Source organism: Diadema setosum, chromosome 13 (assembly GCF_964275005.1).
Source record: "Diadema setosum chromosome 13, eeDiaSeto1, whole genome shotgun sequence".
NCBI classification, from domain to species: Eukaryota; Metazoa; Echinodermata; class Echinoidea; order Diadematoida; family Diadematidae; genus Diadema; species Diadema setosum.
In genome coordinates, this window is record NC_092697.1 from 8,048,158 (window position 1) to 8,070,803 (window position 22,646).

Genomic DNA, 22,646 nt, shown 5'->3' on the forward strand with positions numbered 1-22,646 from the left:
AGACTGACTTGCGCCCTGTATACACTCTCATCGCAGTTGCATGATTATTCTAATGCATGCAATATGTATCTGCTGATAGTGTCATCACATTTTTTTTTTTTTTTTCAAGTAAAACTTCAGTTACAACATATCAAATTCCATAATAGCGGACAAAATAATAACATTTGTTTCGGTGTGACTTAACTAATTTTCTACACTCCTTTATCATTAATTTCAGTAATGTTGCTTATTATGCAATAGTAGAAACAATAGAATTTCTCTAAACATGAAAATATTACATTGTTCTTTTCCCAAATAACTGATTTTGTAACAAAATATACATAATACTTTACAGACTTTGTTGTAGATATTTAAAAGAAAGCAAAAAACAGATCAGCAAAGCTGTAGACACACAGTGTCACCTAAATATATCTCCAATGCAATGCATTGGTTATGCCCATCCACAGACAAAGCATGGAGTCATCACCTCAACGTGATAACACGTTAAGTACACTAATAGTCAATTCATTCTCTGATAGCATCCCATGGTAAGCTCACCCATAATTTGCTAAAGATCCATCACGCACATTCACCGCATAGCTGTTACAGCTAATAGGTCATAACACATTTCAAATCCAGGTTAGTTAAATGGTCATGGCTCTCAAAGTAGCATAGAATAACTCTGTCATAAGATTTTTTTAAAAAGCCAAAAAATCATGAGCACTAGCACTTGAAATTAATCAAGTGTGCACTCATAGTACAAAATTCCACTACATAAAATCTGCGAGAAGGTACATTGAAGACTTGTGTAGTCCACCACACACTACTGTTCTCTTTTCCATGCTTGAAACATCTTCGACTTTTTCCCACAATCATCTTCAACTCCTCTGGGTGATTGAGAGCAGACGGGATGTTTTTGTCCCCAGTCTTTAGTTTACATTCAATGAAAAGTAAGTTGTCTGCCATGAACAAAAAAACAGACAAACAAAAAACAACAAAGATATACCAATGACAAAAAGTCCATGTATTCCATAGCACTGGACATAACCTGTGCGTATTTCTCTGATTCTTCTTCTGGTAAAAAGTGCAAGACTCTCGTGGTCGTGCCTGGCAAATACCTGCGCACCCTCCTTACATGACATTGGGGCCCCAGATGACGTTGGAGTAGTTCTCCTTGAGGGCGCTGTGCAGTTTGTCCGCATGAGCCTGGTCCATTGTCTCAACCACGCACTTCACCTGCAGCGGGAAATTTGAAGCAGAGCAAACAATTAGCTACACATCCCAGATGACACACCTTTAATACAGGGCTGCATGCGATTATAGAAGTAGTGCGAGTTTACTTAAAGCTCCTTTGCTTGCCTTGCATCCAACAATCATAATTTATCAATCTGAAAAGAAGAAAAAAGAACTTATGCATCTTTTGATAGCAAAGGAAATGCATGTATGTATAGAAGCAGTATCAATTCTGAATTTAATGGGTCCTGCTGTGATCATTTAGAGAGTAAAATTTGAGATTTCAATTCCAAAAACTTGTTTCTCTCTAAATTTGGATGTTTTGCTTATGTGTGTGTGTGTGTGTTGGTTGTTTTTAGTGAGGTAGGGTTGGTTGTTTGTTTTTAACAAAGTATCATGTTCGTATGACATGCTCAACAAGGAAGGGTTCAAATCATTCTATTGCTTCTATCCGACTGTACTACCCAGTACAGCACATGCCAGCCAGGACTCCATCAAAGTAGTATGATAGCTAAGCTCTGCAACCATGCAGTGCAGGGGCATGGTACACTGAATCTAAATCGAGCACCTAAATTTGATAGAACATCTAAATTTTGATAGTGTGTCCTACATAAAACTAGTAAAGACATATCATGGTGACAATCTTCCCAGAGTCCAGTTCAAGTCTTTGATGTGAAAGTCAAGTTTACAAGCCCAGGTGAGAAAAAAGGACGTACCTGCACATGGAATATTGCACTCTTCAGAAAGGCTCTTTCGTGGAAAATGTCTTTAATGCTGGAGAAAATGAAGACATGAAACAGTGGACGGTATATGAGGACATATTCACAACCATGTGACACAATCATATTTTGAATTTGGCACGATGCCCCAACAGTAATAAATCACCTTTACGTATAATACCAGCCATAAAGGGGGGGGGGGGGGTGGATAGTTACTGCCATTTGGGCAGATGATATACCAGGTATATAAACTTGCAAGTACCTAATGCATAATAAAATCTGGCACATAGCAAAGATAATGCCATATTTCACAATGACTCCTCACACTTTATCAAGGTGTATATAGAAAATGAAGTGAAGGTTCACACTATATCTTACATGACTCACAGTCAATATTCAACAATTACATTCTGGATTCTACATTCCAGTGTACAGTCATCTGAAACTTGTACTGGAACTTTTTATCTGACATTCAATTGAGAGAATTACATTCTATTTTATTTTCTGACACTGTTTTATTACCTTTGGGCAGTTTGATCTTTTGGCTGTACACTTCAGTTCATGAAATTTGAGAAAGTTTGCACAAAAAGCCATTTTTGAGCATACAGGCAACGTTCCCTGATGGCACTTTTTAATCTAACTTAAATACACTTGGTACAAATAAGCAAGGACTTGCTCCACACGAGACAACTTACCTGATTCCTAGCTCCTTGATCAGCTTGGTCAGCTCTGCAATGCCACCTGGCCGGTCACTGACGGTCACTATAAACCTGACCAATCGGCTGTCCGCTGCCAGTCCTCTCTCCAGCACTCGTCCCAACACCGTCGTGTCAATGTTTCCGCCACAGAGCGGTACAACCACCCTGCAGAGTGGCATAAAAAAAGAAGGAAGGGAGAAGAATTGTGGAGAAGATTTAGAAGACACAACAGCACCATGAAAAAGGTAATACTGCTGCAGTTTTCCACTCAAATCACAAAGAACACAATATGTCATACTGTAAAAGGTGTTATTTTCGTGAATCACAGTTGGACTGCAAACTTAACAACACATGAGTGCATTTACGATAGCTCTGGTGTCAAAATTGCGAAAACATCTCGCAAAATTGTCTGTGACCTCATTCACAAAAATATCTGTATTAAGGAATGAAATTAACAGCTTATACAGTACATGTCTGTGCTTTGCATGCTGGTATTACAATACTCGACCATGAAAATCCTGTTGAATGTTTTAACACATGTTGATCACAACCTACTTGTAACAAACTGTACAACAACATCATATGAAAAAGGACACATGCTTTGCAGTAAAACACTATACAGTATGACTAACATTAACTTTTTAATAGAGTGCACTCAAAGTGTTCTTTCCACTACTTACACATCTGCATTGTTTCCACAAGTGTTATTTTATATCCATTTTACAAAAATTGTGCAAATGTCAGGAATAATGTCATTCAGATGGAATAAAAGACACCACTTCTTAAACGTCTTATTTGGACCAAGCCGATTTCTACAGGAATTCTACTTTGACTGGACAGATTATCATACCTGTTGTCTGAAAATACTGATCTGAATTGAAATTATATGACTGAAAGAGATTCCCCCCCCCCCCAAAAAAAAAAAAGACAAGAAAATCAATCAAATCATAAATTCTACAAAGAAAAAGAGAGAGAGAGAGAGACAGTTATGAAGAATGAAAGATGGCAGAACAGCAAGGACATGATATGACAAATGTATGCACAACTAATAAACAATTACTTTGTAGACATGTGATTATCTTAGTTGTTGCTGAATAACCTCACCTCTTTCCCTGAAGCTCTGGCAGCTTCCCACCAATGAGTGCTGCTAAACCGGTAGCTCCTGCTCCTTCCACCACTGCTTTCTCCACCTCAATCAACCTCAGGATGGATAGGGCTATATTATCCTCACTGAAGAGGAACAAAACGCAAGACAAAAGGAGTGTTGAATGAAAGTTGTTAAAGGGATGGTACATTATTGGTGGAGATGAAAATTGGGCTTTTAACTTTATGCAAGATTCCATGAAAACACTTATGAAATAGCACAGAGCATACCATTTTAAGACGAATGCAACATTTATTTGATGAAAATTGGGTTTGGAATGACTGAAACATCCAAAAACAAAGTAAAACAAAGCGATAATTATAAAAGATGGGTCCCACACTTTATTAGAATCACTCTGTTTTGGATATCTCAGCTATTTCAAAACCAATTTTCATCGAATAAACGTTGAATTCCACATGGAATTACATGCTCTTTCACGTTTCATAAGGGGCTTCTCATTATCTCACAAAAAAAATGTTAGAAACCTGAAGCTAGGTCTCTACCAAAACTATACGCTCCCTTTAAATACCTTGGCACCTGCCCAGAACATGTGAATCTATTCTATTGGACTCGGCATTCTCTCTGCTTGGGACTGTATACAGTGTGTACAATGCTATGCGGCATTCTGTGCCAGTCAGTGCTCAAAGTGCTCAAAGGGTTAACCAATCTATGTGCATGTCTAACACTCAATTCCAATCACCTCCTAAAAGTAACTCATACACACCATTATGATATTTTTAAATCTTTTACAGAATATAACTTTTGAAAAAAAAATTATTTAAGTAGCCTTGAGGAGGTGCATATTACTCAACAGTACATCCACGCCGTTAATTTTAGTCTTATCAGTCACTATTAAACATCAAACATATATTTTACTGTAGTATCTTGTGCATTCAATGTAACATTGAACAGTACGGAGACTTTTCGCAAGTGATTGGTTCCATGCGCAAAGAAACATGGACCATGGTACGCACTTCGTACAATTGTTTCACTATCTCTAGATAAGTATGTTTCTTGAAGAAAAAGAATATCCAATTGCTGGTGCCTAAACGATCTATGCCATTTTATCCTTTGACTAAGCATTGACACCACATAGAACACACCTGACGGTAATCATCTTATCTACTAGACTCTGTGCTGTAGCAAATGCATTTACTCCAACCACTGGTACAGCCAGTCCTGGGAGAAAAGAAGAAGAAGAATGTTTAAAGACCACAAAATTAGTATGAGTCTTTGTTTAAAAATGGCCATAGTATTAAACCACCCCTACAATACTGTAACCTCACAAAATGACTACCACAGGTAAACTTGATTTGTGATGCAGTGGATGTGAGTTTGTCAGTCATAACGCAACTGTTTTCTTGATGTAACAACTTTCAGTACATTTTTTTTTTTAATTTATAAAGTCACATACAGTCATGTTTTTAGTCTTTGCTGGATTTTGAACAAAAACAACTGCCTGCGGGGCAAAAATGGTGAAGAGGAATGAAAAAGAACGAAGTCAGTAAAACATTGTGCAATTAATTTGGGAAAAGACTTATGTCCAAATAACGCAAATACATTCTTCACTTATACATATACTGTAAAACAAGATATTTTTGTGGCACAAAACATTTGAAAGTAGACTCTGACATTCAAAGCATACAGTGTAGGCAAGATCTTTTGCATGCATTTAAAAGTCGGACGATCCTAACCCCTAAAGGTACATTATTATGTAACTCCTCCGAACGAACAAAATTTGTGCAGCAATTGCGCAATGCCAGACTGCAGTGCTATCCATAAACGTGTGGGACAATGCTGCCACTGAGACACGTGTGTGTGTGTGTGTGTGTGTGTGTGTGTGTGAGTACGCATCATACACAAACATTGTGACCGCGAGCTGTGGTGATTGGAGGAGAAAAGCCAGAAGACGTGGGCTCTCTTGGCCTCTCTTCATGTGCATGCGCACTGTGAGCGTGCGTCCATTCGGAAGCTCGCATGGCTCGGACAGCCATTTTGGGTCGGGTGATTTTGAGCCCAGTGTGTGTTCGCTGACCCATTGAGCCAGTGCTATTCTCATTCGGTTTCACGACATTTGATACAAAATAGGGGGAGGCAGCGTGTTGCGTTCTTCTCCGTGCCACACAAACCACTCGCCACGATTGTAAGATTTTAATTTCATAATCTTTGCTCTCCCAAATTCCTGCAGTCAAAATGCATGCGAATATTCCTCGTTTTACAGTACTTTATTCACGTCTTGGACTACCCTCCACGTCAAATCATGTTTAATACTCCTGGTGTAAATATCAAAAAATATGATCCCAGACTGGTGGGAAGCCAAGGGGTTTAACGAAAACATGGACTCTGCATTTTTCGATAATAACTAAGCATAAATGTTACGATGACATGACATGCAAATTGAGGTTGCAACAATAGACATGTTCAGTCAGTAAGAGATGAAACAAGATCTCACCATCAGCTAGAGTTGGTCCAACTTTGAAATATTCCGGTTTCCCAGCCTCCATGGCTGCCGAGAAGCTCCTTGTTAACTCTGATTCAACGCCCTGAAAAGTGAAGAGGAGGATGTGTCAGATAGAGGGCTATTTGTGAGATCATCAAGGAGAATTCTGAAGAGAAGAGGCTTGGTGTCTTCTAGAAAAGCAACTTGTCATTCAAACAAGTTATAACATTCTATTCATGAGGACAAAATGTTGTTCTGATAATATTCAAGACTCAATATCAAAAGGAATCTGGAGTATACTATAAGAATAGATTGTTTGCTGTTTGCTTTTCAGATACTGTAACAGCAGACAGAGCATATTACAAATGGAATTCTAATCATTCACTACTGTATCTCATGTAACATATATGTACAAGTTTATGCATGTTGCAAAAACTTTGTTGCACCTTGTCACAATTTTCATAAGTACTTCAGTATGGTTCAATAGATTTTCAACTAGCAGACCCTATTGGTGTTTTTATTTGTGCTTTGGTGCTTATAGGTGGGACAACTATAACTACGACAACTACTGCAACATCTTTGCTATAAAAGTTGTGGTATTTTTCAGCAACATTCAATGCCATTGCAGAACATCAAACCTTTCAGGTGGTGAAGACAAGATTTATCGTTTTCGAAATGCTTCGCTGAGATTGATGTAACTGCATCTACATGATGATACCTACTATCATGCTTCAATTACTCGCGTCTTTTAATCCTTGCTCGCACACTGGCATGTCCACTGGAGCTTTCCTAGCTGATTAACACAGATGACTGGAAACTTATTGTTACTGAATAGGGTCTACCAAATCCCCATGAACCCCATCGTGTCACAATGGCCTCCCCATTGGACCACGACCCATTGTTGTATCTCAGTGGGCTGTGTAACTTACAATGAGGTCAAGCTTGGAGGATTTAACTGAATGCTGATAATTCCAAACAGTGCTTCAAGTTACAACTATAAAGGACACAGAAAGGGTCAGCAGTTACTGAAATTATTTGCAGTGAGAATAGTGTGGTAGTTTTGACATTGTCCCTCCTCTGGCTGACTTACGATGATCTGTATGGAAGGGTTGAGGCTCTTGATCGCCAGGGCAACGCCGGCAATCATCCCTGCCCCGCCCACTGGTATCACCACGGCATCGACGTCTGGCACCTGCTCCATGATCTCCAATCCCATACTGCCCTGGCCAGCGATGATGTGAGGGTTGTCATAGCTACGTAAGGGAGAAAAAACAAAAACAAAAACAAAGAGGAAACAATGCAAGCACATTAGGAGAGTTTGGGTCATGATATGGGGAGAATACTTTGAATAATTGTTGAAAATCAGAATTTTGCCCCTAAATAGAGTCAAAGCATCTCAAAAACAGTAGCTCTCATGTCACACTGCCTGATTCATGGCTTGTATACGACAACAAAATGAAGTAACTGTGAAATTTTTATTGAATGCCAAATGAGAAGGCACCTCAGGCATTCAAAAAAAGAAAAAAAAAAAGAAGGAAGGAAAATTTTATGGAATTTCATGAAATTTATCTGACAATACAGTATTCATCGCATAATCGGGCATCTGATAATCGGGAACCTCGCTTAAATGACATACGCTTCCCAGAAACATTTCCAATGCATGTAATTTTCACTGGATAATCGGGCGGGGACCTCTGATAAACGGGACAATTTTTCTTCAAGCGATCTTTAATTTTGTTGATATTTTACACAAAAAATCTACCAAAATACCACAATATTTCAAAGATTCCCTATCAGTTGTCGTTTACATCGAACGTACAAAGCAAGCTTTGGACTGGTGTGTTTTGACCTCCGTCCATCCAGTACACGTACCTCATGCATAGCCACAAAAGCGCCGTGTATAAGTATCCATGCCATTGCGAAACACATGCTTTCGCGAACATTCTTCTCCCCTACATATAAGCAAAGCCATGTGCAGGGAGAGCTAGAGGGTCGTGCCGAGGGGTAGCGTGGTTGTGTATTCAAGTACATGTACAGTACGTCAGTATGCATGTGTGTGTGTGTGTGTGTGCACTACATGTACATGTCGTATGCCGTTAGTGTATGGTGAGTGCTCATCGCGAAATTGGGCACCCTGCTTAAAGGGGCCGTGTTTGCTACTCCCAACCTGTCCCGATTATGCCATGAATACTGTACCAACTTCACAATATGTTAAATAAAATACAGGGTAAAACCTACAAATTTTCATATGCAAGCAGGTAAGACAGTTGGAATATGCAAGTGAATCATTCCTTACTGAAGAAAAGGATGAAATGCTGCAAACTACCATCTGGATTCAATCAAAGTTTAAATTCATGCAAATACTTACCCATTGACATAGAAATATCCCCTCTTCTTTGCCAAGTACAAAGCAAGTTTCTTGGACTGCAGATGGCAGAAAAGAAAAAAAGAAACAATAAATCTTGGCATATTTCTACTGTAAAAAGACCTGAAACAACACACATGTGCATAATATCAAATGCAAAGTGACTGGTACTGTAGAACACTCCTACATAAATATCTCAAAAGGAAGCTTGACTAGTTTGTTGTTTTTTTAAGACAATGCATAACAAGCACTCTGTACGAGTCCTCATTTTTACATAGAATTGTGTCTGAACAAGAACTGAAACTGAAAATCATTCAAGCTTATGATGCTACCCAATTTAATACACTCCACTGGACTTGGCTGAAAAAAAAATATTACCTTGACCAATGCAATACCAGCAAAATAAAATTGTCAGGTTGTACATGGCTTTGGTCAACATAGCCAGTCAATGCAGCAGAAGCACAATTTATCACGATTACCCCATTCAGACTAACACAGTGTGAACAGACTCAGCATGGATGACCTACAATATAGGGGACAATTCTAAAGGAAAAAAAAAAAAAACCTTGGTTAGAATTGTAAACTTGCTTTTCAAGATGGAGTAATAACCTTCATACTGTTCAGGATGGAAGTCTGCAAAGGTTGCTATAGAAACAATCTGTCTTCCTCCTCTTTGATGAAGAAGAAGGCTATATCATGTGAATTTGACTATGAATGATAAATACTTATGCTCTCTTGAATTTTGTGATGGGTAGGAGCACATCTACTTAATACCAATGTGAACAAGGCATATAATGAATCACCATACGTCAGAATTAGAAGCGTGGATAAAATGAGCCACAAACCTCTCCAATGTCCTCGCCCCGGATGATGACGGTGGCGCCGTGCTGCTTACACCGGTTCACCTTCATGATGGGGGCAATCTTGGGCATCACAACAAACACCGGTATCCCGAGATCCTTGCCATGGTATGCCATGGCCAGGGCGTGGTTCCCTGCCGAAGCTGCAATGACACCCCTCTGCTTGTACTCCTGGGAAAATCACACGTGTGGATTACCCAAGTGAGTGGGACTACTGGCATCATACAGAAATTGAGATTTGTTATCATCATGAGTATCATTATTACCATTATCATAATTTTTATGACAATCATTATTATCACTGTTAGTATTCTCACTTTTATCATTATCATCATTCTCATCATCACCATCATCACTATCATGAACGAGTTGTTTCTACTATCATTTGCTTGTATACATGTATCATTTTAATGAAGGTAAGCTCAGTTGAACTATATGTGACCATGCATCACAACAGGTTGAACAAAAAGTTGCACACCGTGATTTCCAGTAAGGACTCATAATCTAGGTGAAACTGGTCAACCTAGTCAATAAGTTTTTCATATTTTCTGTAAGAGTGATTCTTCTTCTCATTATTCTGAAGTTTGGAATCATAAAAGGAATGGGAAGTTGTGTTTTAAGCAGTTTTTCTGAAACACTCTTTAGTAGAATAGTGTGATTAAGTATGTCTTGGCGGCCCCTTTTTACTTCTTGAAAACCCTTTACACTCTCTTCACTTCCAACTCTAATAACTTTTGAAAGGATGGTGCTGCTGCTTTGAAAATTGGTACTAGTCATTAATGGAATGTGTTGATAAAGCATGCTAAATCTAAGCTTAATCCGAAAATTCCTTCATTGTTGTTCCTGAGGAGTTTTACACCCTGCTTCTTTGTTCCATTCACTGCACAGAGCATGACTTGGTAAGATAAAGTACTGTACTTGACAAACCACAGCTGAAAACAGAGCCTTTTCTCATTACACACTTTTCCAGCGTGTGTTACGCTTTCTTTCCAAAGATAGGTTAGGAGAGTCCATTTGAATTAAGTTAAACATCATTTCACGGATTAAAGTCTGCTCTTTCATAACATGCCTTTAACAAAAAAGTAATGTCTTGTGACTTTTTGTTGGTTTTATGATGCAGGGTCACATACGCAGTGCATGACTAAGAAATGCTCAAATGACCCTTTATACGAAGGGATGCCTTAAATTGATAAGACTCATACACGGAGTCACCATCAACCTGCACATAATGCACATAATACTGTTTGTGGTTTGTGCTGCACATTACAAAGTATTAGATCATCGGCAACTGCCTAATGCCATCACTCAGCCGTGACAAATCTGTCGTCAGCGAAACTAGCTTGAGCAAAACCCTGACAATATGGCACAGGCTGGCACGGTGGTCCCTACATGTGTCATATTCATTTTGTTTACAAAAAAAGGCACTTTGTAAAACAACGTCATCTGTCTTCTAGTCATTTGCCAGGTAACTCTTATCACATGTATGTTGTCTGTTTTCTGTCAAGACAATGCTGGCAATGCTGTCAAATATCACAGTGTTCCAAAAAAATTTACCTCTTTCAGTAAGCCTATTGGTGAATGTTACTAACGATAAAAGAAAAAGATAGAACAAGAGAAAAAAAGGCATTGTAGTTTATTTCTAAACACAGAATGCAAATTGTTTAATGATCCAATGATTGAGAGTATGGGACAAAACTGAGCCAAGTTTGCATAAGTTTAGGCATTTATAAATAACCTTACTACGTAAAAATCTTTGTTTGGGCACAATGCTAATACACCATTGATAGTGATGACAGAATAAAAAATACTAACAGAATGATGCCTATATCACTCACACACATACACACAAACACATACGCACATTCTAAATCATACGCAAACACAAATAATGGAATCCCTACCTCTGGAAGCATGAGAAGAGTGTTGCGTGCTCCACGTTCCTTGAAGCTAGAAGGGTAGAAAAGGGCAATCATTAGGAAGGGAACATATAGCTATGTGTACATCATTTCTAAGTCTGTAGTAGCTTACAAACTTTCTTACATAATTTCCGAAACTAAAAGCTGGTGGAAACTGTGGTTTCATGTAGATTTGATAACTCTGGATTCAGCTTAAAGGAGACAGTGTATGGAAAATGTGTATCAAGCACTGTTAGCAGTAAAACATGGATTGAATGGGATATGATATAGTTGAAAGTATTATGGAGACACAAATTTGTCTCCTTATAGTGTCTCCTTTATGTAGTGACAAAGCATGTACAGAAGTGTCTCCCTAAGGTGACATCCTAAGATATACAGCATACACTGTACATGTACCAGGTAGTGCATACAATGATAAACTCTGTCATGTTTTTAATACAGGTACCCACAATTACATACAGTTGTAAACGGGCCACTCTATGTGTACCTTAATTAAACATTGTCATGCAATGCAAGGATGGATCATATTAATATTTGTAAGATGTCACAATAACTTTGGCCAATAAGCATGATTAAAACCACATGAACAACATTTTTTTTTTTTTTAAATCACTTTTGAACATAATCTTTCCCTGGCATTTAAAATTGACCTTGAGTCCCAGAAACATCCCTGGAAAAGATCTCAACTGTAACATTTGTCAAAAAGATGCAGAACGCACAGAAGAAATATAATCAAGCCACAACGGTCTGTCACAGTAATAATATGCACATGATGCTGCAGCATGAGTGCAACATACTGTATACGTCATATATTTCGCGAGTCTAAATTTTCGTGAATCGGGAATTCCCGACGATTTCACGAGTGGTTAAATTCGTGATTGTGGAATCCTGTAATGAATGGAGGAGTGTATACTCGTACATCACATTCACAGCGGGATCAGAGTCAATATTTTTGCGCGTCTTTAATTTCGCGAAGAGCACCTGACTCGCGAAATTCGCAAAAATAAAAACCTCGTAAAATATTCGGCGTATACAGTACTATATGCCAATCGAGTCTGATATGTCGCGAAATGAGACTTTCTGACAATTTAGTGAGTGATTCAATTAAGCAGTTGTGCAGTACAGTAATGAATAGAGAAATAAATGTCTGTACGTTGCATTTGTGTCAAAATCAGAGGTAACATTTTCATGTGTTGTTAAATTCTCAATCAGCATCCGACTTACAAAATTCATACAAATGGAAAACCCTGTGGGATATACAGTAGCTTGGCACTATCCTGTAATTTTACCTTCCTGTGGTTTGCAGGTAATCCTTCTTGAAATACAATTCCATTCCAAGCATTGAAGACAGATTGGATTTCTTGGAAGGGATAAAAGAGAAAAAGAGATAAAAAACAAACATGTGATCACAGGCAAATCTCTACATGACTCATTTGGCAGGGCCTAAATCTTTCTTTTTTTGGATATAACCACATGGCATGTTCAGCAAATGGTACTCATGGCACATACATAATGTACATTGTAATGGTACTTATTCTTCTCATCTGTCATCAATTTTTTTCTTACCCTCTCTTGCCCTTGTTGCAACCCAGTAAATATAAAGGTCATTTGTACCAATGTGCATGTGAGCTAATCATGAACTGGCTTATTGCTGCACAGGTTTGGCCTTGCATTCTTCATCCGGGAGGCTGTTGGATGCCTCAGTGCTGAGAATTCTTTCCGACATGCATGAGTGGTCACTTTCAGATGGGACAGCACTTCGATAAAAACACTTTTGTGATATGTGAGCCCCCCAGCTGGTAAACTAATCTAAGTCACATGTCACAGCACAGGTTAGTTGCAGGAGGTTGTGAACCCTTTGAAACCACTCATAAAATGAGTGTCCCATCCTTATCCTCCCCTCCACCCCCCCCCCCTCCCCACATACACAAAACACAAAACAAACCACAACAACAACAAACCAAATAAAAAAGTAACTTGTCTGTTTTTCACTGTCTATCTGGCACCATTCTGTACATGTACTTCAGTCTAATCACTAAATCACTGATTTCTTTGATTACCTCCTTTTTTGAAAGTGTGAGATTTTAATTGACAGTAATTGGTCTGAAAATGGGTAAATGCTTAAAGAGCTGTTTATAACCACTGTCAAGGTAAGGTTGTAGTATTATGTGATTATTCTTTTAGCATACAGTGAGGTAATATGTTTCTGTAAAAGATTTTGTCACAGACATGCTTTTTTTTTTTTATTTGGTTTGTTGCTGTTGTGGTTTGTTTTGTGTTTCATGTATGTCAGGCGGGGGGGGGGGGGGGGGGCTGTTAAGGGTGGGACACTCATTTTAGGAGTGGTTTCAAAAAAGGGTTCACTACCTCCAGCAACTGACCTGTGCTGTGACATGTGACCTAGATTACTTCAAATGGGGAGATCACAAAAGTGTTTTCATCGAATCAAAAGTCAGTCTTTGACGTGTGCTTTTTGTCTCCGCCCTCAAGTGCTGTCCCATCTGAATGCACTGATCACACATGCATGTCAGAAAGAATTCTCCGCACTAAGGCATCCAGCAACCTCCCAGATGATGAATGCCAAGGCCAAACCTGTGCAGCAATAGTCAGTAATGAATCAAAGGCTTTCAAAGAAGCTGGACAATAACTTGTGATCATTCCATGCTATTGTGTTGAGTCTTTTGCATCGTTCATTCCAATCAAGTTTTACTGTGTAGGTGTGTGTATAATTATATGTTCAATATTACTGAGAGAGAAAAGGAGATGATTAGAATTCAAGATAATCTCCAGAGTCCTCGAGCAGGCAGCTAGATACACGGCACAGACTTAGACAATAATTTTTGGGACCATCGGTTCTGTTATTTCCTGCTTTGGTATCAATTTACACAATTCTTGGTACTGCCAATGCGCCATGTGTTGCTTAGTGTACCTGCACAATGAACATATATTACTACACTGTACTTGTACAAGTCCAATGTATTGCCTTTTTGTTAAAGGAGACAAATGAGTTGAATTGAGCGAAAGACATTTACTCAACAAAAAGAATAATTCTGCTTACTGCACAGGGGGTCCTAATGATTCCTGTTTTGATCTTGTACGCAGCAGCACTGACATCCTGGAACTTGACCTGGATGGGGTTGGCAGGGTCGCAGAAGGGATCATGCTGGTGCTCTTCGCTGATCTGGCTGATGTCGATGTTGACCTCCTTCTCCAAGTCACCGTCCAGGTCGCTGCTGATGCCGTCGGTGCTGACGCTGTTCATGCTGGTCGACGACTTCATGCTGCCCATCCCATTCATGCTCTCCATGCTCTCTTCCTCCATGGACTGACCACCGATGATCTCTGTTGGCATCTTCTGCTGGGTCTCCAGGGCGTCCTGTGCCAGTAGCTGACAAACTTGGGAACCAATTCCTACACAGTCCTGACAACAACAAAATAAAAAATAAATAATAAATAAATAAATAAACAGAAGCCAACCATCTGTGATGTGGCATGTGAATGTGATGTACCAAGATATCTATAGATGACTGGTCTTTGAATTTCAGACACAAAGGTATGTGTTGACAACTTGTCCAGTAGTACATTAATTCTTCATAGACAGTAGCCCGGCCAAATGCAGTACGATGCACTTGTGTACAGTGCAGTGACAGAACTGCGCATCTTAGTTATGTACAAGACAAGAACACTTTTACCCCCATGGCCCCTCTTGACCCAGAAAATGGATACCACCCAGATACAAAATAATCATCAAGTTAGGAAAAGGGCATTTATGATCATCAAAACAGCTTTTAGTTAAGAAATTGTAATGATCACTGACATTTCTCCACAAAGAATTTTGCTCTTAAGACCTAACACACACTAAAAAGAACTCTGGAAAAAAAAATTTTCTTCTTCTTCTTCAAAATACTCCTCAACGTTTCAACTCCACTTCCACTATAACTAATTAACAATAATAAAATAGTGACAGTAAAAAAATTAAAAAAATGATCAGTTGCAAGAAAGTACACCAGTGACCTATGGGAAACAAACACAGGAAATTACAGTCCTCATTTGTTCAATGGAAGACAAACAATACAGGAAGTCATGTTCATCAACCCTTATCTATGACACACATTTACTGGACAAGCAATTCATTTCCTTGTGAATAGAAATCCAGCAAGTCATCACGATGGGCATGTTTGTAAATTGTAGATTACACATGTGGAGTACAAATTGAGTGACATCATCAAATCTGCTCATCATAAAACTTATTTTAATAAAAACAAGTTTAGAGTTAGACCTCTAGATCTATTTGTCTTTTATACCTGGTATACTTACACAGATTTCTTTCTGTGAGTGTTAATGGGCAAGATAAAAAGAGACACAGCAATCTCCTTCTTCTGTAGGACTAGGACTCCTTTTGACCGAAGAATCGGTCTGTAGACCCCGTATCTGGTCGTTGGGGATGTTCCACAGAGACTACGTATGGCTTCATGGAATCCCTCCGGAGAAGAACAATAACGTCCAAAAAATAAGTAAATGAATAAAAAAGGCTCCTCCGGACAGACGGATCTTTCTGTCGAGGACTCCTTGATACCTTGATGTAGTAATCCCTTGAAGCAGCTTGTACATGAAGCTATACTGGGATGAACTCGAACTGTGTGTCATGAGGGGGTGTCATTCAGTGTATGTACAGATGTCTCACTATCATACAATAAAATGTGAGTATAGGTGCTCAGTGCAAGTAAAAACAGCATCGATCCTCTACAGTGGCAGATCCAGCAGGAGGCTGCATTGCCCCGAGGATGGGCAAAGCAGCTCCTTGGAATAATGTTGGGTTGGCGGTGCTTTCTACGGGTCCCGGCAGGCGGTTCCAGACTTATAGCTCTTGGGTAGAATGAATACTTGTGGGAGTCAATGGTGGATCTAGAGATTGTGTATTTGAGTTGGTGATCTTGTCTTCCAATGTAACGTTAGTTAGCTGGGGTGATATCGGGTGGGATTTGGGCATGGCAACCAGGTGATGTTGGATTTTGTGAAAAAGTGTGCATTGGGCAAGAAGGCGGCGAGAGTGAAGGCTATCCCATCCGATCCGAGTGCTGTTAGGGCTGTGGAAGATGATGTTGGGCTGTAATCACATACTAGGACAAAGCGGGCTGCAGACTTTTGTACTTGCTCGAGTAAGACTCAGACTCACAGTAAGACTAAGACTCCACTTTTACCTGGAGGAGTGCATCTTCATAGCACACATAGATTTAACGTTAGTTGTAGACAGAAAGATCCATCTGTCCGGAGGAGTCTTTTATTTTTTATTTTATTTTTTATTTTTATAAAGGAGGGGATACCGTGAAGCCAGCCAGACCAGATACAGACAGACCGATCCTGTTCAGTATTTTGCCAACATATCTTGGTTTTCTAGATAGTTGACGATCGATCAATCGCCCGTGAAGCAAAATTTATTTGAGATTCTCTACGATTAACAGTTACCAGATAAGCCAGTGGCAGTGATGACGCTTGTAGACATTTAAATCTGGGAAATAGATCAAAAACAAAACAGAAGAATTGCTCCTTACCGACACTGAGGTGACCGATCGTCTGGTCTGGACCTCCTCTGCCCGTGAACGTGAAAGCACGCGACGGAACACCTGACCCACACTGCTGTTCTCTGCCTCTGGACGCTAAATCAATAGAGGCAAAACACAGAAAATTGGATTCTGAATTTTACTCCGTAATTCGACGAGTTTCGAGTTTCAGTCGCGGGTTAAAAGTACATCGGGCGTAACGACGCTATTCCTCAAAATAAGCTAGACCGGCGAATCTTGCTCCCAGCCACAACTGCAGCCAGACCAGACACAGCATTGTTCATATTAGTATTCCTTTTGCTTTTCGTGACTAGACCGGTTCGCACCGGTCACGCCGCCGACCAAAGCCACAGCTACTGTAGCTTAGTGCATGCATCGCACGCAGTCACGTATTTTGTTTTGTCGTCGTACGCTAGCGTGAGAATGCCGGATTGTTGCGTCATCTCATTTAGGCTTTGCTAGGAATCTCTTTTCATTTTCAATCATATTTCCCTTCAAATATCATCCATATTTTCTGAAAAAGAAGTACAGTATCAAATAATTCGGACACTTAATTACACAAGAAATCATGTTTCTTGTTTTATTTACTTTGGAAGTCATGGAAACAATATAGGTAACATGCTACCGAAGCAAAATAGTATGAAAATGTACACTAACCTGAATGACTTTTTTATGTCAGAATGCTGTATCATTGGCCAAACAGGACAACGCCCACACGGTTCCGACAATTCTATTGTGATTGGCTAGTTGGGACAACGCCTCCATACTGTACACGTGTGCCGATATTTTGGTTTGAGCATGGAGCTACTAACTCCATGGTTTGAGGTCGTTACGCCCTTGAAAAACAGTCATTGCCTCTTACACAGTGGTACACGTAGCGCAGCAAACTTTACTTGCACAAAAGCAGACATTCTCCATTTAGCTGTCCTCGCGACGCGGGGACACAATTACAAGTACTTGCTTTAGAAATGAGGTGAAACGAGGAAAATTCTAATAAGGACATAAGGCCAATGTTGAGAGTTGATCGGGATCTGGTTTTAAAACAAAGAATCAAAACCAATATAATGGATATATGTGATAGATTAGATGGAGAATTGCAGTCATTTATCTGTCGAGTGTCAGTACATTAGCCAATATGTTAATTATCTCGTAGACATCTACATAATGTTTTATTCATAAAAAGACAGTAAAGTCATTGCCTAGCATGCTTCATGAAATGTTCTGTAAAGTAACAAATTTGCATACTTTAAAAGTGGATTAATTTCTCGCAACTGATTTTTCGCACTCGGCGGGGTTAGAAGAGTTTAGCGTGTTTTTTATTCTGCGAAATCAAGACATCAACTACTGGAACATATGGCTTGCAAAAATATTTGCATGCTATTACTTTTATGCTAGTTTCTGGTTGTGCGAAATGCGCAAAAAATTTCCCCACCGCGAAAATTTCCACTTTTACAGTAGTCCTCAAAAATAATAGAAACACAAATCAGAGTCAACACTGAAATCAATTTGATCACAGTTTTCATAAGTAAGATTTCTCAGTAATGCTATTAATGAATAAATACAAGAACATTTTAAGTGGCATTTTAAACATATTCCACACACAAAAGAAAAGCACATATATCATGTCAGATTCAGATACACGAGTTGTCACAATTTGTTTCTCATTCATCCAGTGTCACTTGTAATAAGCCAGTTCGGGGTTCCACTTTGAACATGAGCAGAAAAAGGTCATCTGTACCAGCAGAGCATGTTGGTTTTTAAATTTACTGAGATAAGCATCTGTGATGTAATAATTATTCAAGTGATCCTTATTAGGTGGTACTTGCTAGCACATCCACTTGACAGCAAAATAGTCCATGGGCCAAGACCCGAAAAATGGGTTGTTGGTACCATCTGAGGTGGCACAACCTTTTTGGTGTCAGTTTGTTTGTCGGGCATAGATATGCTTATCAAGCTATGATAGCATTTCCAAATGAGTAGCTTAGTCATAACAAATGAATTTTTAACCAATTTGGTCTCGTTTTTATATCCCTATACTTCTGAATCGAAACTAAACCGCTATACAAAGAAGAGCACTGCCTTCTGTATGTCCACAGGTGTTCTGTTGTAAACGCGGTGCCCTTAGTCTTTATTCAAGGCAGCGAAGGGAATATCCAAAGGGTTATGATGTCCACAGCTGTCACGCGGTGCGCTTAGTCTTTATCTAGACCAATGTACCGTTATCATATCTAAAGTTCCTCATAAAAGGGATTATCTATACTGTTTTTATACTACCCTATCAACAAATACATCAGTTTTAAACAAAAATCACTCTGTTCATTTACAATATCATTCATTATAATGTATCGTAGTGTACCGGTACATTGTTTTTTGCATTATCTTATATTGTTGGAGGGAAATAAAGCGACATTGGTGTGGTATCAGCGTTTTCACCGTAGCGTTTTCGCCGGAAAATTATAAATAATTGAATGATACGGTAAAATTCACGAGGAATTGCTTTGTTGTTGTTGTTGTTTTTAGATAAAAGGATATACACTGTATCATACGCTTTGGATATTCCCTTCGCCGTCTAGAATAAAGACTAAGCGCTGTGGACATCATAACCTTTGGATGTTCCCTTCGCTGCCTTGAATAAAGACTAAGCGCACCGCGTTTACAACAGAACACCTGTGAACATACCATAAAGCTGCATTTTACAGCTCTATGGAACATACAGAAGACAGTGCTCTTCTTTGTATAGCGGTTAGTTTCGATTCAGAAGTATAGGGATATAACAACGAGACCAAATTGGTTAAAAATTCATTTACTATGACTAAGCTACTCATTTGGAAATGCTATCATAGCTTGATAAGCACATCTATGCCCGACAAACAAAATGACACCAAAAAGGTTTTGCCACCTCATCCTTTGTTTGAACATGACTGGTGAATTCCATAAATTGTTACGTTGGGCAAGCTTATCCAGGTATGCCTTCTGTCACTTGAAACTGGTGGAGTGCCTAATCAACACAGAATGAAGAAAGGTCATTTGTACCCATGTGCCCATGAGCTATAAACGCCGAACTGGCTAATTTAGAAATTTAGTTGCTTATTTACCACATGCACATCGATCAATGCATTTTTGTTTCTAATGTAATGAAAACTTATGGATGGGGGGGGGGGGGGGGAATAGTTATTTGAATGTTTGTTGGCCATGGCATATTCATCAAAAAAAAAATACTTGTTCTCTGTGGCAAATTTCTTGCTCACCAATTGACTGGTTACAAGGGACATGATGTAGCAGAAAATTCATAATGATCTCATTCTGGTCATTGTGCATCCCACACAGGATAGTCTCTCCCTTCCTCTCTTTCTCTATCTATCTATCTATCTATCTATCTATCTATCTATCTATCTATCTATTAATCTATCTATCTATCTATCTATCTATCTATCTATCTATCTATCTATCTCGATACACCAAGAATTTTACTCCCTGAAATCAACAAAAATTCACACTTCAATATTTTTTTTCACATATATATTTTCTAGTACAGGAGAATTTTGAGTATGTGAACTTTATTGAGAGGCAATAAAACTATTGCATGTTATACAAGAGTTTATGAATATGATTGGTTTATTTTCAATTTAACACATAAACACATAATTTGGAAACATGATTTTGTTGTGAACAGCAGACTGATGTTTTAAGAAAAATTATTTAACAAAGTCTCATCTCAACAAATCAACTTTTCATTCAAAATTTCAAAGTTTTTGCAATGTATCAATTCTCCCCCCCCCCCAAAAAAAAAAAAAAAAAAAAAACACTGGATAAGAATACACAGCTATATATCAGCAGTGGCCCTGGACCACTAAATATGATGTTGATCACCAAACTTCACAAAAGGTTACCTTTTGGTGGCCCGATTGGGTAACAAAGATTCAAAATGGATTGTTATGTTTCCTTTTATATCAGACCACTACATTTCTTATTCGGGCCACCAAAATTTCAGATTTAGAGAGATGGTACAGTTTCGGTTGAAATGGGTCTTCAGGTTTCTAACATTTTTTGATGATGATTTCTTCTTTTTTTTTAGATGATGAGAAACCTGTTATGAAATATAAGAGCATATGATTCTAAAAAGAATTCAAAGTTCATTTGATGGATATTGATTTGATATATTCTAAACAAAGCAAGCCTAATAAAAGGTTGGACCCACCTTTTATCAGGATTGCTTTGTTTTGTTTTGCCTTTGAATAACTCAGCCATTTCAAAACCGATTTTCATCAAATAAAGTTTGAATTCCTCTAAGAATTGTATGCTCTTTCATATTTCACAGTTGTTTTCTAAGTACGGCTGTATCTTGCAAAAAAAAAGAAAAAAAGTTAAAAGCTGAATCCTCACCTCAACCAATACTGTACCATCCCTTTACAGTTAGAATAGGTCATCAGAGAGAAAGTGAATGTCAAGTTCTCTCAGAGAACTGTGCAAAGTAAATATCCTGGTTGTGTCATTTCCGTAAATACTTCTACAACATTACAGCCTTGTGTGCACTAAAGCAACAAAACCAAAACTTTGCATAATGTGCAACAGTATCCTTCATAGGAAATGTATATAAGGAGCATTAGTAGTAACATATCTGTGGCTTTCCCCAAAGAGAGAATGAACATGAGACCAGCTTCCTGTGGAAACTGAAAGTTTTGATGTGATTTTGTAGACATCACTACGCAGAAGCTGAGGTCCATCAATTTAATTTGTGCACTAGTGCGTTTGCTCTATCAGTTTGAAGTTGAAGGACTGCTCTGCTTGCAGTGTATGAATGTGAAGTACTATGTACTGTATTTAAATTTCACTGACTTGATTAAAAATCAGCTTAAAGTACCGGTACATGTAATTGGGTCACTGCATATAAAAGTTAGCTTGTTGGGCATGCACTTCGGTTTTTGTTTCAACAATGTCTTGACAATCTTGGACTGTTGCAACAGTCTCCTCATTACTGCACTTCCGGACAAGCAGGTCTCCAAACTTCAAAGAATTTTGTGTTATGGTATAATTTGTTTGTAAAGGGCACTGAAATTCTTTTCAAGTCTGAAATGCGCAATATAAGAATTTATTGTTATTTTTATCATCATCATCATTATTATCATTATTATCATTATTATTGTTACTATTATTATTATTATCATCATTATTATCATTATCATTATTTCATTATTTTTATTATGATTTTTATTATCATTACTATTATCATTATTATTATTATTATTTCATTATTTCTGTTATAATTTTTATTATCATTACTATTATCATTATCATTATTATTATTATCATTATCATTATCATCATTATCATCATTATCATCATTATCATCATTATCATCATTATCATTATTATTATTATTATTATTATTATTATTATTATTATTATTATTATTATTATTCATGCATGCAAATCAACTTGTTGTGCGTATTATCAAAGTAGGTCAACTCTCTTGTAGTTTAACATGTGGTGCATATGTGGCTATATATCAGCTACTGCGTACAACAACACTACATGTGCCAGATACAAGGCCAGTAGTCGATGCACCTACATACAATATATGTGATGCTCAAGGTTGCTCACTATTAAAATGATATAAGGCTTTTGATTTTGAGGCACAGATTCTACCACTGGTCAAGAGAAAAATTGAATCCAGAACAGTTTTGACGTGACAGTCACCAGTGGCTGGTGCAAGGCTGAGATGCTTCTCTTC

The 22,646-nt window shown here is 38.3% G+C and overlaps 2 protein-coding genes across 2 annotated transcripts in view; both read right to left on the reverse strand.

The window, feature by feature from the left end:
• LOC140236869 (L-threonine ammonia-lyase-like) lies at positions 1 to 16,995 on the reverse strand. The gene is made up of 13 exons (XM_072316809.1): positions 16,907 to 16,995; positions 14,413 to 14,775; positions 12,644 to 12,714; positions 11,340 to 11,385; positions 9,424 to 9,609; positions 8,582 to 8,637; positions 7,304 to 7,466; positions 6,226 to 6,316; positions 4,877 to 4,952; positions 3,734 to 3,859; positions 2,627 to 2,794; positions 1,929 to 1,986; positions 1 to 1,215 (listed from the first exon to the last, which is right to left on the reverse strand). Exons 2-13 carry the CDS (start codon positions 14,704 to 14,706, stop codon positions 1,111 to 1,113), a joined length of 1,440 nt encoding a protein of 479 aa, XP_072172910.1. The 5' UTR covers positions 14,707 to 14,775; positions 16,907 to 16,995; the 3' UTR covers positions 1 to 1,110.
• Positions 15,668 to 22,646, reverse strand: part of LOC140237145 (nuclear anchorage protein 1-like) — a 16,389-nt gene continuing 9,410 nt past the window's right edge. Inside the window, exons 8-9 of the mRNA XM_072317086.1 lie at positions 16,907 to 17,011; positions 15,668 to 15,835 (exon numbers count right to left, since the gene is read on the reverse strand). Of these exons, the coding sequence (XP_072173187.1) occupies positions 15,668 to 15,835; positions 16,907 to 17,011 (273 nt within the window). The remainder of the gene's footprint in view (positions 15,836 to 16,906; positions 17,012 to 22,646) is intronic.